The sequence below is a fragment of the Centruroides vittatus genome, unplaced genomic scaffold (assembly GCF_030686945.1).
Source record: "Centruroides vittatus isolate TY-2023 unplaced genomic scaffold, ASM3068694v2 contig_888, whole genome shotgun sequence".
Classification (NCBI taxonomy): Eukaryota; Metazoa; Arthropoda; class Arachnida; order Scorpiones; family Buthidae; genus Centruroides; species Centruroides vittatus.
Window position 1 is genome coordinate 362143 of NW_027122579.1, and position 11270 is coordinate 373412.

General features: G+C 29.2%; 1 protein-coding gene across 7 annotated transcripts in view; it reads left to right on the forward strand.

The window, feature by feature from the left end:
• The window catches only part of LOC136983796 (myocyte-specific enhancer factor 2C-like), a 39728-nt gene extending 32048 nt beyond the window's left edge, over positions 1 to 7680 (forward strand). For all 7 annotated transcript variants that reach the window (XM_067280641.1, XM_067280645.1, XM_067280647.1 and 4 more), the window contains 6 exons: positions 1193 to 1354; positions 2109 to 2256; positions 2335 to 2516; positions 3494 to 3599; positions 3679 to 3790; positions 3923 to 7680. In XM_067280641.1, the coding sequence (XP_067136742.1) occupies positions 1193 to 1354; positions 2109 to 2256; positions 2335 to 2516; positions 3494 to 3599; positions 3679 to 3790; positions 3923 to 4178 (966 nt within the window). In that variant the 3' untranslated portion in view covers positions 4179 to 7680. The remainder of the gene's footprint in view (positions 1 to 1192; positions 1355 to 2108; positions 2257 to 2334; positions 2517 to 3493; positions 3600 to 3678; positions 3791 to 3922) is intronic.
• Positions 7681 to 11270: the final 3590 nt, after the last annotated feature.

Genomic DNA, 11270 nt, shown 5'->3' on the forward strand with positions numbered 1-11270 from the left:
TTCATTACTATCACTATTTATGGACGTAGATATAATTTATATTGTGGTCGTTTGAGGTAACCTATATAGAGTTGTAAATATAAACCGAATTCAATAAGGCGGCGTTATGGCAGAGTAGGTGTTTTCGATTGGAGATAATCGAAAATCGTTACTGCATATCTTTGAGGAAGTTTTTTTACCATTGCCCCCTCGAAAGAAAATTAATTGCCTTCCTCACTCGCACCTCGTGTTTTGTTTATTTCTTTTTTTAACCATTTCAATCCTCTCGTCTATTCTTACAAGACGTTATCGAAAAAATATTACACACATTGTAAATATATTTGTAAATGATTGTTTTGTTGTTATTAAGTGTTGATTTAGGTCAGAATCACCAAGGTTTAACCAAGGAAATTTTGCCAAGGTGGTAGTTTTACCATCAGTGCTCTAAAATTCCAAGGTTGTTTATGAAAGTCTAGACAATCGAACAAAAATCGAGGAGGGACGAGAAGGAAAAGAAAAAGATTATTTACTGATTTCGTATTTGGATTCGTTAGGCGAAAAATTATAACAATTACAGTAGTTAAGGTAATTCAGATCAGTAACAAATAATTAGCTTAAGATCGTTACTATGTAAAGTTATTAAGCTTGTTTATAGGTAGTCATTTTGGATATTTGCGCTTTATAGTCATTATACCCCTCCTCGGTTTCTATTTTTAGCGTTTATTATGAAGTAAATGAAAGTTCGGACAAATTATCTTTGTTAAGATGTTTAGTGCGGGTCAAATTGTATGGTAATTACTCATTTTATTGTCCACATGTGTGTGTCACCAATTTCAATTTCACGGATATTGGACATACAGGTGACAATTTTTTTGCCAAATTCTCTAACAGACTTTCATTTTAGAACTTCTTATCCAAAGCAATTGTTGTTTAACCTACTTTTGAGGATTGTAAAATAGGAAGTTTTGTTTTTTCTCCCCTTTTTTTTCTTGTGTGATGAATGCATAAGTAGATTTCCTGCGTGCACACACATATTTTTAGATAATTCGTTCTTTTAAATTATAGAATACTTTTTTAGATGTATTTTGAAAATTAAATTGTCTCTAGTTAGGTATTCTATTTAGTTGTTAGTATATTTAAAGCAAATTACAATAAGTAACTTTTAATTGACTTTCACTAATTATAGTAAGAGTAATTATTTTTAATTTTATAGGCATTAAGTAAGAAAGAACATAAAAATTCTACAAATGGCTGCGATAGTCCAGAACCAGACCAGGACCAATACATGACAAACAGGCCTGATAATAAATATAATAAAATCAGTGAGGAATTTGATATCATCATGCAAAGGAGTAATACTCATATGAACGGAAGAGTAAGTGCTATGTTTAAGTAACTACAAATTATAGAATCCAATTATGAATAGTTATCTTGATATGGACAAGTTTCAATACATGCAGTGCTATTGATACAAGCATAAAACAATTGATTGGGATTATAAACTAAGAGTACTTCAGTCCTTTCATTTGTGATAATACCAATTGAGTGAAGCCAAATTAATAAATTTGTAAATATTGAAATATGATATCGAATTTGCAAATATTTGGATAATGATACTGTAATAACAACATGTTATCCATTCATTGTCTTCCCAACATTAAAAATAAATAAATAATTCATAGATATTGCTTGTTAGAATTGGAAATTTGATAGTATATTTATTATTAGTGATATCTGCAGATAATTTAAAATCTGAAATTTCACAAAAGTAATTTAATTTAAATTACGAAACTTTCAGAAATGGACTAATTGAATTCTCTTTGTGCATTTAAACTCGATAGAAGAAATATTATTTGTAGTTTTTTAATATTAATTTCGGTATTTTCCTCGTCTTCAGGAAACATTTCCTATTCACATACAAACTGAATTTGTCATCTGTAAATATGATTTAATACAACTAATATTTTATATTTTTGTTTTAGTTATACAAAACAATAAAATGACACGTATTGATAATTGTCTAGATTTATTGTCTAATTCATTGTTTGTTTCTGCATATAATTTATTATCCATTTGTTGCAAATAAATTGTTTTGTTTAAAACTAAAAAATAATTTCAACATCTAATAGTCTCAACCTCCAACTCTGAGTCAAAGCATGGTATCGCTTCCGGTCTCGTCGTCTACTTACCATCATCACATTCAAGATACGAACATGATGCAACATTCGCCACAGATGCCTCCTCATGCTAGCGTCAGCCCTCGTCCAAGTTCTTCAGGTTAATGTTTAAAACTGTGGCAAAAAAATTTAATTCGGTTTTCTTTTCGAATCTTATATTAAATATTTAAAAATTTAGGATTAATAGACATGAATGGAGTTGCCAATGGTTACCATAGAACAGGATCACCTTTATCCGGTAACACATCACCCGCTCTTTGCAGTAAAAGTGGTCTAAATAAGCAACATTCACCCCCACTCTCAGGGAGCAACAATCGTTCGAATCTCCGTGTTATTCCAAACTCACATTCTAATGCTATCGTGAGTATAATTTATATTTTTAATGATTAGTATATTATAAGGAATTCTATTTGCAAGACAAGAAATTTAGTTCTAGTTTTTATTTACAGTTATTTTTATTCTATTTACAATTTAAAGATTATTGCCAAATGCAATAATCTTTAAAATATCTTTAAAATCTGTTTTAGATTAGATTTTATTAGAGCTATCTATAAGATGATAATATATTTATTTTACTGTATTATACTACAAAAATTGACTATTGGTGTATTGCAGCTAGAATATGATAAACATTAACCAAGAAATTTAATTTGTATAATTTAATGTTTATGAAATAATTTTATTTTTCATTAGTTTAGTTTCAAATATTCTTCTATATTAAATCTTTTTCTTTCCTAAATACATTTATAACAGTGGCTATGTTAAATTATTAATCTTTATATTAGAATCTAAGAGGCCAAGAGGTTCTGTTCTCCGAACACTGGGAGTTCGGTTGTGGGTTTGAGCCTTGTCGGGACGGGCTGGCCACTTGGAGTCTTCTGGGTTTTCTCCACGTCTGTAATGCCTGAATAGAGGCCAGTTACCTTTGAAAAGACCTCCTGGAAGGCATCCCCTAGGCAGATCGCCCAAGTGTTATTGCCTTAACTTAACAAAACAAACAAACAAATATTAGAATCTAAAATTTAATTCAATAAGATAGGCTATATACAGAGATGTAGAGACTAATTAGTGTCATTATATTTAATTAAACATCTCTCTTAAATGATTACTTTGAAATAACATTTTCTGATTTTATATTTTTTATATCAAACTTGTATGATTTTTATAAAATCTAAGCAAAAAATTAGTATAACTATTAGTTTTTTAAACCTGTTTTATAATGTTAATAAATAGGTTATTATTATTTAAATTAAAAAAATTTAAATTTTTATTACTTTTATGTGGAAATAATAAACTTTTATTATCATCATTTCTGAATTAATTTTTATTTTAAACAGGGAGGTAGACCTTCAAATACATCTGTAAGTTCTCCTGTGGTGTCAATGTCAACTGGTATATCTAATATGGGCAATTATCCGTCCGCTATTTCCACTTTCCCTCCCAGTAAGCAGGCATTCTAATTGTATGCAAGCATTTGCAATGATGTAATTGTTATTTGAAAATAAAATAACCTTTTTTATAGATGATTTTCAACTTGCATCTGATTTTGGCCTGTCGGGACTCAATTCAAACATGTTGCATAACTGGTCATCTCAAAGCACTATGAATGCATTATCAACAGGACTTTCGCATAGGTAAAATATATAACTTTTTAAATAAGTTATTAATATAAACTATTTGTATTCTTTAAACTCGACTAATTTTTCAACTGTAATTTAAAATAATTAAACGATTTTAATGTTGTAATAAAAATTTTTTCTATGTAGTTCGAACCACATGTCTCATCTATCAGTTAATACATCAAACAGTAATATGTCAATAAAAATCAAGAGTGAACCAATTTCACCCCCTAGGGATGGTATGGCAAACACCCTGCAACGACCTCCATCTGGCCATCTTTCACCCGGTCACTCGTTAACACCATCGACTTCGTCTTCTCCAGATCCAAACGTCGTCAGTGCAGAATATGACGCATCCGGTGGCAAAAGGCCACGTCTGACGGTCGAGGGATGGGCACCGTAAAAAAGTGTGCGCTCATCTTGGATTTAGTGTGTGTGTGATTGCATCTTATTGCATGCCATTGCTAACATGGAATATTTTAGTCATCTTAATGGGAGGAGATTGTGTACTGGTGCCCCTTTTTTAGTAACAGAGGAAATCAGCACACTTAAAACTAATTATCTCAATCCTAGTGGAACACACCAACTACAAATATTTCTGTCTTATTTAGACAAAGGGCTTATATAATTGAGATCAGCTGAGATGACTTGTGGTACATACATACTACAGATGTATAGATGGCAGTTAATAAGTGTCGACTAACAATGGACAGAAAATAGGTACCTGCCTACCTACCTCTTATAGTTTATTGTGAAACTTAGTAATTGCAGAAGACATTTCCACTATTCAATGAGAGTTTTGAAAAAGTTCCAATTTGGAAAGAAACTTCATATATAAAGTATTTTGAGAGAAAAATTCATTATAGAAGGTTTGTAGTTGTATAATTAAGAATTGTTAAGGACTGACAAACATTTTATCTGTTGTTGTTAAGATAGTGAAGGAATGATTTTATACCAAAGTGCATTGGATTGTATTAAGTTATGCCACAGATGTTGTTGGAAATGATAGAGAGAAATTTTCTATGGCTAATAATTACTATCTTACCACCTTTGCCAGTAGAAGAATAGTATCAAGTCCTTCATAGAGGGGCTATATTTTCATTAGTTACATTCCCCAGAAGTGCACTTTTGTACCTGCACTAGGAAGCATTTAGCCAGTTTGTGAAATTGAGACCAAGCAGGACAGATTGAAAATGATTTACTGTCTAAATTTAGTTTATAGACAATTGTAGGATGCTCATAAAAATTGTCAGTTTTTAGCAAAAGAAAAAAAAACAAAAAAAGTATTAGATAAGCTTATGTGCAAAGGTAATTTCATTTCGTCTTACTTTTAGCACATATACTATGAATGGCATGGATTTGTTTGGTTTAAAGCAAATGGAAATGTTGAAAAGGCATATGAGAATGATTTTAAATGCAGAAGTACTTAAATACTGCTTCTCCCAAATCCTCTCAGTAGTGTTCTTCCAAACTACTGCCCAATATTCTATATTATATGAATATATATAGATATATATATATTTAGTAGGTGCAATTAAGTAAAAACAAATTAGTTATATTTGATTAGATGTTTTATTGGAAAGATTAACGAATGTTCCTCAAAATTGCCTTCGAATCGAAACTTAACTGTACCTACTAATTTCGATATATTTTTTCTTTTCTTTTTTAATTCTTATATGTAGAAGAGTAAACTAATTGCCATAGTATTTTATGTTTAAATCTGTTGTAAACCTTGCAAAATTATACTTTTGATTCTGTTTACTGTGACTGACCTATTTTGTCTTGTATTGAAATATGATTTGTGAAAAAAAGTACATGTACATTTTATTTGACTGAGAAAAAAATCATTTTTTGCTCATTGATACAATAACCATTTGTGTGCACAGACCAAGATTTGATAGTTTGGAGTGAAATATGTATTTACAGTTCTACTTACTGTGTTTGTGTTCAGTTGTATGTATATGTGGATTGTTGCTTGATATGCTTTATGTGGTTAAAACAATGCATTCAGTGCCTACTGGTATAGCACGTGTTTGGTGTAGTACCAGCACTCAATCTGTCGATAAAAAAATGGTGCCTATCATCAGAAATTTAATATTACTCAAATATAAGCATTTAAAAAGAAATAACTGCAGGTGGAAATTCTCCCATAATTAAACATCACTTCATGTTATTCATTAAATAGGATTTTATTGTAACAGAGACTCATATACACTAAGAATAATATATTAAAATTGCCTAGTTGAATCGATTAAGAAACTACGCAGTTTAAAATTTGCATAGAAATAAATTTTAGCTTGCTTAATCGTGAAAAAGTATAGTACAACAAAATTTTCATAGGGAACTAATCTATAACTAATTAAATCTGTTAAGAAAATATTTCTAAACAGAGTCCATTATGGAATAAAAAAAAAAGGAGAAAAAATATTTTTTCACTAATCAAAAATTTTTATTAATCAAATGCCATAATCATTATGGATAAAAAAAAACTAAAATGTGTTTTTGTTTCAAAGAGAAAATGGTGTATTGAGTCTCTATTATTTTTAAATAAGTTTGAGAGCAAAATGACCTGCAATCCTGTTTGTACAAATATTTGTTGTTTTAACATAAAATATTTGAGAAGTATCAAAGATTTTTAGATATATAAATTATGACAAAAAAAAAATGATGCTAAAATGGTTTGTGTATAGAAGTCTGGCTAGCATTTGAGATGAGAAAACTTATTTCTTTTTAATTAATCGGCATATTTACAAAAGAAAACAAAAAAATTATTACGAAACAACCTAGCTTTAAATTTTGATAGTGATCATAGCATCATTCAGTGCTTCCGTTCAAATCTAGTCCATTCTCTGCCGAGTCAGGAAGTAATAAATGTTGCCAACGTGGGTCTTTTTTAGACCAAAAAGTATTTCTTAATATTTGCTCTTTTAATTGATGGATTCCTCTTTAGACATTTGCTTAACAATTTTCTTCCTAGTTTATATATAAATAAATTTTTATTTCAATCTTGATCTATAGTGACAATCATATAAGCATGCCTTAAATTTTTAAAGATTGCATTTAACATTACTACCACTCACATGAATTGTAGTGATTACAACAACCGTAGTTTTAAACTTTTACTATATGCACCTTTCGTGCTTGATTTTACAGATTTTAAATATTTATTTCTGATAAATATCACATGTAGCATCTGAAATATGTTGTACTTTTTAACTGTTTCTATATATAACTGTAAATCAAAAGCATTTTTTTTCCAATATTTTTATTAATGCTATAATAATTAAAAATTATTAACAAATTAAATAAAAGTATACATTAATATATTCCTGCCAATAAATTTGTCTGTACAGAGAGAAAAATTTCCTTCTCAAATGCAAGCTGTTGGAATGAATATATATATATATAATTTATATATATATTATATATATTAAAAAAAGCCATGTTTGGAATATTTAAGATGTAAACTGATGTGCACTAAGAAAGAAGCATAACCTTCTGGAAGATAATATATTGAACCAATGTACATTATACATAAATACATAGAGATATATAGATTCAATAGAATATAGTTTGTAAAATGATTTTCAGCAAAGCTGATTATATTAAATTTTTTCTGGTCATTGCACTGTACAAGTTGTAGATTCATCACAAATTCCACAGCAAATAGTCGTGGAAGGTCACAGGCCATCCATTTATATATTGTCAAAAATTAGAGATACACTTTCAAAATCAATATCGAGAGAGATATTGTTTTTCTTTAGGAAAAAATCAACCAGAAATTTCTCAATAGTCCTAGTGATGTTCATTAGCACTAAAAGAAAAGGCCACAATGCTCTTAGCAAGTTTAGAAGTAACACAGCATGTTGATATTACCCTGTTTGCCTGTAAAAAAAAAAACAAAATGTTGGCACCAATGAAAAAAAAAGTTGCAAATAGTTGTGTATTTTTATCTGCCTGTGAAATAAAGCTACTATATAAAAAAACTGGCATTTTTGAGTATTTGATTGATTGAACTATTACACCAAATTTGTTGTATATTAACTTGTAAAATTAAAAAGAAATATATATATATATTGACAGTAAGATACAGTAGTTATTCTTTCATCTATGTTTGTTTTTTATAAGAATGTTTATGTAGAGATAATTTCATTGTTGTATGTTTACAGAAACTGTCATCATGTTAAATTGCACAAAGTACTGATTTAAGTACTTATTTCTGTAAATAATCTTTAAAATTCTAATAAATTATTTTAATTCAAATGATAAAATGTAAATATTGAAAGAGAAAATTAGAATAAATAACAGAAAAAAAAAACAAAATGCCGAAAAAAAATCTGATCAAATGACATTTCACACTGATTAAAAATATATTGACTGATTATTAATGAAAATTCCTTAGACTATTGTTAAGTAAGATATCTCATTAAAGATCTGCGTATTATACAGGGCATTCAACTATATTTAGGCTACTCTCTCTCTACAGGAACACAAGTAAAAATACAGAAAGATATGAGTATGTACTGAAACAAATTTTTAACAGTCATTTATTAATGTTAAATATGCAGGAACCGAGGTAACAATGTTGTTGAACAGTCCTTCCTAATCTTTGGTAATATTTATTTTTAAACACAGGTTGCACCTCTACTTGAATGACAATCTTATTCAAGTCTCGTAAACATCCATTCTAAAACTATTTTAAAAATGTTCATTGTCTATGCGATTCACTAATTATCCAGTTCAAACTGGGAAGTGTTTTACAAGCAAGTAATTGAGTTAAACATAAATAATTATAAGAAAAAAAGTAGTTTTATCTTTAAAATAATCAATTTATGAATATAATGCAAATTAATAAATATAACACGAATATTATCAAACTTATGTACTCATTTGTCCATTATACGCGCAAATTAGCGAAGTGAGGGGATATTTAACTACTAACGAACGGTTCGTATTATGGCCCGGTGTTAATTTCTATTTAAAAACCGAATTTACTAGATTTTTCCGTTTAAAAAGGCGTAAATTATTCGCAAGTTGCGAAATATATAACGATGGCTAACGTCTACACGCGAAACGACGCTCTCGGAGGTAATAAAAGATTACCAAATCGCCATTTTTTTTTTATTTTTTGAATTGAAAAAGTATACTTGATTGTAAAGAATTGCCGATAAAACGTTCTTGTACTTTTAAGTTGTGCAATTGAAATTTTCGTGCATTATACGGAAACGATAGGCCAACGTAGAAAGGTAATCGACTTATTACTAGCCTAAACTGTGTCATAGTAAAACATGTGGCAATCAAACCAGTCCCAGTGATTAGCGTTTGGCTAATATAAACCATAAAAATCTGTTTTTCATTCTACTATAAGCCTAGTTAATTCTTATCATCAGTTGCAGAAGTACAGCCGCGAGAGAAATTGAACCAACACCAAAACTCTACACGACGATCAACGTAACATGTTTTAAAAGCTTAATAAATTTTATATTCAATCCGATTTAATATATCGAAAGGATTGTAGACTAAAGCTACAATTGATTGTCCAGAAAACAATATTTATAAGAAGATCGGTTTAAAAATCGACAATCTATAAACGACCCATTAACGCCTTACTGCTCAATCAATTGTAATGCGCTAGGATAAAGAAACGTGTTGCTTGAAATATCGATAGAATAAGTGTGGTTAAATGTACCGAAAATTGAATTCTTTATTCGAATAATCACCGAATTACAAATATAAAGTGGAGTAAAATTCGCCGCTGTTTCTCAGGCCATTCGACATTGTCTCGCCGGATAATTAGATTAAATATTCTATGTTTAGCTCTTAGGAAGAAAATAAAATAAAATAAAATAAAAATATTGCTCATAACTACATTGGCGTTAATATCTTTTTTTATTCATTTTACTTTCTGCATTGATAAATTTTTGAATACAAAGAACAATGCAAATCTAGAATTTGAATGTAGATTTTTCGCATGTAAACAAGTTACAGAAATTTCGGGTAGAAGTTGTTCCTATTATAAAAAAATGCCACCAAATTATTTCGTCCAAATATTTCTTCTTAATCGTAAAAATAATATTTTATTATCCTTTGTATTTAACATAATGTTAAATAAATGATTTCATAAGAAAATCATTTGAATTTTATTTGATGATGTTAAATGTTTTTCTCTTACAAAAAATCATCATTATAACGTAAATCGAAAACTTTTAATCTTTTGTCTAGAACAAAATTAAAACAAAAACAATCTAAAAAGTTCTATAAATTTACTTCTTAGATAAAAAGAATTATACAATTTCTCGATAAAGTCGGTAGATGGCACCACATGATTATCGAAAATTTAACTACATTTTCTCCTCTTGTTTTTTATATTTAGCTTTCTCACGGTAATTATTTACATAAATAATATTTCATATTTAAAAGAAATTGGGTTTTCATAAGTAGATAAGATATTCTCTTACATCGAAAATGAATGGCCGAAGAATGCGAGCATTTCGTCACCGATGACGTCATCTTGTTGTTTTGTAACTTTATTCATTTCCGAAGACGTCAAATATGACGCAATGATTTCACGGTATTTAATAAGAAACATTCCCCAAAATAATGAAAGACGTAAAAACCGATCAGAATTATACTAATTAGCAGCGATCGGTTTAAATATCGAACGAACTTCTCCGAAATCGTATAAAAAACTATAATTTAAATTTTCAAAACGCATCTCGATACGTCATCAGATTACGTTTCAACACGTCATACTCCATAAAGTACGCAATTTTTGGGGGAAAATGTGCCATTCGCATTATTTCCGCGAACTTTTAAACTTCGTCTCGATTCAGTTTCTTCAAAATTCCAAATCTAATCGAACCAAACACGGCATTTACTTAGATGCATTTCAAAGAATTACACCGATAATCTTCACAATAATTGCAGTTTTGAACAAGTTTTAATCCCGTGTCTACCCTCATTCGAGAGTTATTGAAGATTAAATTTAATCCCGGTTTAAATCCGCACTCATTTTCGGATAGGAACTAAATACAGGACGTGGAATTCGGAATCCCACATTGGCTATTCGTACCTCGGAAAACTACCGGATTATCTCGATGATAGTGTTGCCCCACTTAGGCAAAAGACTCGGGTTCAATGTCCATATCCGGTTATTCCATTATTATTTTTTTTTTAATATAAAATATATCAAATTTTAACCCTGGCCAATTTTTTCTGGCTAATTTAATCTATATATTGTGTCTATCGAGTATAAGTGATTTGGATTTTTTTTTTTTTTTAATTTATACGTAATTTATTGATCTTTATGTGTATATATATTTTTTAATACGTAATTTTGTAGACGAGAATGATTATAAATCGAATTAAAAATCGAAAATAATTATAATTTATAATTGGCGAAAGATATTACGTTAACAGGATCAATAACCTTGCTTCTAGGACACTCAAACAACTAAATCAGAACGTAATTTTGAAGGATAAATTCAAGGATATT